The following is a 2,500-nucleotide window of genomic DNA, read 5'->3' on the forward strand; positions in this document are numbered from 1 at the left end:
CATAAAGTCCCAGTACCATTCTGAACAAATACTTGTAATGGTTCTGGTACTTTATGGACACCCTGTCCTTTCATAGGGGCTGTATATGAAGACTCCCGTTCCAGTACCTCAATCGACCCGGCTATCCAGGTCTTTGTAAGTCTTCCTTTCCGCACCTTTTATTTGGCTGATAATATCAAGAATGAGCAACTTTTAGTTTTCTGTAAAAGGAAACTATTGTGGCGTCTTTTTCCGTCCGTCTGCATATTATTCTGTCCACCCTCAGATCTGAAAGAAACTACTGCGGCTGGAGTGCTGCACATTGGTATATTGATCATTCACCCTCCAATCATCAACCATACCAAATTGCAACCTTCTAGCTTCAGTAGTTTTTATTTTACTTAAGGTTAAAGTTAGCCATGGATCGTGCATCTGGCAGCGCTCTCCGGAGGCTTGGGACGCACCCTCACTCTATCGCATCTGGGAAGCAACATAGCACTACCGGCCGCAGCTGATGGTTTTATACATCGTTAGGCGTTGTACAGAAAACTTGATTGCGAAGACGCAACTTCGGCGCATTATTTACATGTAATCTGTATATATGTCATAAGCAGACACAAAGTTGACTTTGAAAATACTAGTCTACATTTTGTTGTCGTTGTTGTTGTTGGTTTTCATGATGATATTTAGCCAGTACATTACTTAATAATTTAATGCCTCTATGTTCATGAGAATAATAGAACTTACGTAAAAGGCAGCATTGGAAAAAAAAGAGAGAACTCCATTTTTAGTCATAACCGTCTGTGATTTGCTTATTGTGCGGTGGGCTGAACAGAAAATGTTTCGTATAACGAACTTTATTATTAAAAATATTTATTATTATGTTTGTTTATTATTAAAATAATTATTTATTATTATTTTGGTGCCTCGGGAATCCCTTAATACCTCGGCTAATGGTCACGGGCTAACTTGGTTTGAAAGAAAGAAAATGGTTATTCAGTGTTGTTCGGCGTTTGGGTTTTGTCCTTAGATTTTAACTCTGTAATAAATTTGTGTTCAGTTTCTAAAGGCTTTTATTTATTTATTTATTTATTTATTTTGTATCTGGTGGATAAAGGAAAGTGTTAAATGATGATTTTTTTTTGTTTTATGTTAATGAAATCTATAGTATGAGAATAGTTTTATATTAGAAAGTTAATGAAATCTATAGTATGAGAATAGTTTTTCTTAGAAAGTTGATGAAATCAATAGTATGAGAATAGTTTTTTCTTCTGATGATATTTTTGAAATACAATAGTATGAGAATAGTTTTTCTTAGAAAGTTGAAACTCCGAAAGATTTTGAATAGCAGAAAAATAAGTGGTTTTAAAAAACTGGTATAGTTGATCTCACTGCGATTAAAATGTTGACCATGAATTTGGTACTAAAAAAGTAAGTAAAAGAGAGAGAGAGAGAGAGAGAGAGAGAGAAACATTGCCCTGAGAATCGTGTCACTTGTCGGCTAGCTAGTTGGGTTAATCCCGGATAAAGGAGAATTATGCGGAATTCCGCGTAATTTACGTTCAGGGACGTGGCTCTGTTGATAACGGCTGTTTCCGGACGTCGCTCTAGAGTAGTCGGAAATTTAAAGCCTCTGCTGGAAGTGACTTTTGATGGCTTGTTTGTCAGTAGTGAGACTGACTCTCTCTCTCTCTCTCTCTCTCTCTCTCTCTCTCTCTCTCTCTCTCTCTCGTTGCTATGCAATATTTAATGTTTCCTAGATGTGGTGAAACTTGTTTATTGTGATTTCATGTTTAAGTCATCAGTATAATCTAAACTCTTTCTCTCTCTCTCTCTCTCTCTCTCTCTCTCTCTCTCTCTCTCTCTCTCTCTCTCTCTCTGTTGACAATATTTAGAGTTTTCTACTAGATATGGTGACATTTATTGATGTCTCTGCACATTTTTAAGCCATCGTTTATTATGAATTGATGTCTAGGTTATCAGCATAAGACTTGACTCTCTCTCTCTCTCTCTCTCTCTCTCTCTCTCTCTCTCTCTCTCTCTCTCTCTCTCGTTAAAATATTGTCCATCAATGACAGTTCTCTCTCTCTCTCTCTCTCTCTCTCTCTCTCTCTCTGTAAGTAATTTAGTTTAAACTATAGTAGTAACCAGCTTTCCCCCTCCTTATCATTCGCACAGGTGACGTCACGAGCGTGAATCTGGAGTGCGACGGATGAAACGGTTGTGACGAAGCGTAGCAGGTGCGTCAACTCGTAACGTCGCAGCGTTTACTGAACGTAACAAGGCCGCTGCGGCGGAATTATTAAGTTACGTATAGTGACTACATTTATATATATACCTCTTGTGTCGAATAGAAGTCGTCACTTACTTCCGCCATCATGGCGTTCGCTGGCCTCAAGAAGCAGATCAACAAAGCCAATCAGGTAAGTGTCGTTGTTTTATTATTATTATTATTATATTATTATTATTAATTCATATTATGATTTGGTTTCGTTCATCAGTATTGTTTCTTTCACCAGTA

The 2,500-nt window shown here is 37.4% G+C and overlaps 1 protein-coding gene across 9 annotated transcripts in view; it reads left to right on the top strand.

The window, feature by feature from the left end:
• LOC135215440 (endophilin-A-like) overlaps nt 1-2,500 on the top strand; it is a 610,297-nt gene that overhangs the window by 389,266 nt on the left and 218,531 nt on the right. For all 9 annotated transcript variants that reach the window (XM_064250095.1, XM_064250096.1, XM_064250098.1 and 6 more), the window contains one exon: nt 2,158-2,402. In XM_064250095.1, coding sequence (XP_064106165.1) covers nt 2,358-2,402 — 45 coding nt within the window. In that variant the 5' untranslated portion in view covers nt 2,158-2,357. The remainder of the gene's footprint in view (nt 1-2,157; nt 2,403-2,500) is intronic.

The sequence above is a fragment of the Macrobrachium nipponense genome, chromosome 5 (assembly GCF_015104395.2).
Source record: "Macrobrachium nipponense isolate FS-2020 chromosome 5, ASM1510439v2, whole genome shotgun sequence".
NCBI lineage: Eukaryota > Metazoa > Arthropoda > Malacostraca > Decapoda > Palaemonidae > Macrobrachium > Macrobrachium nipponense.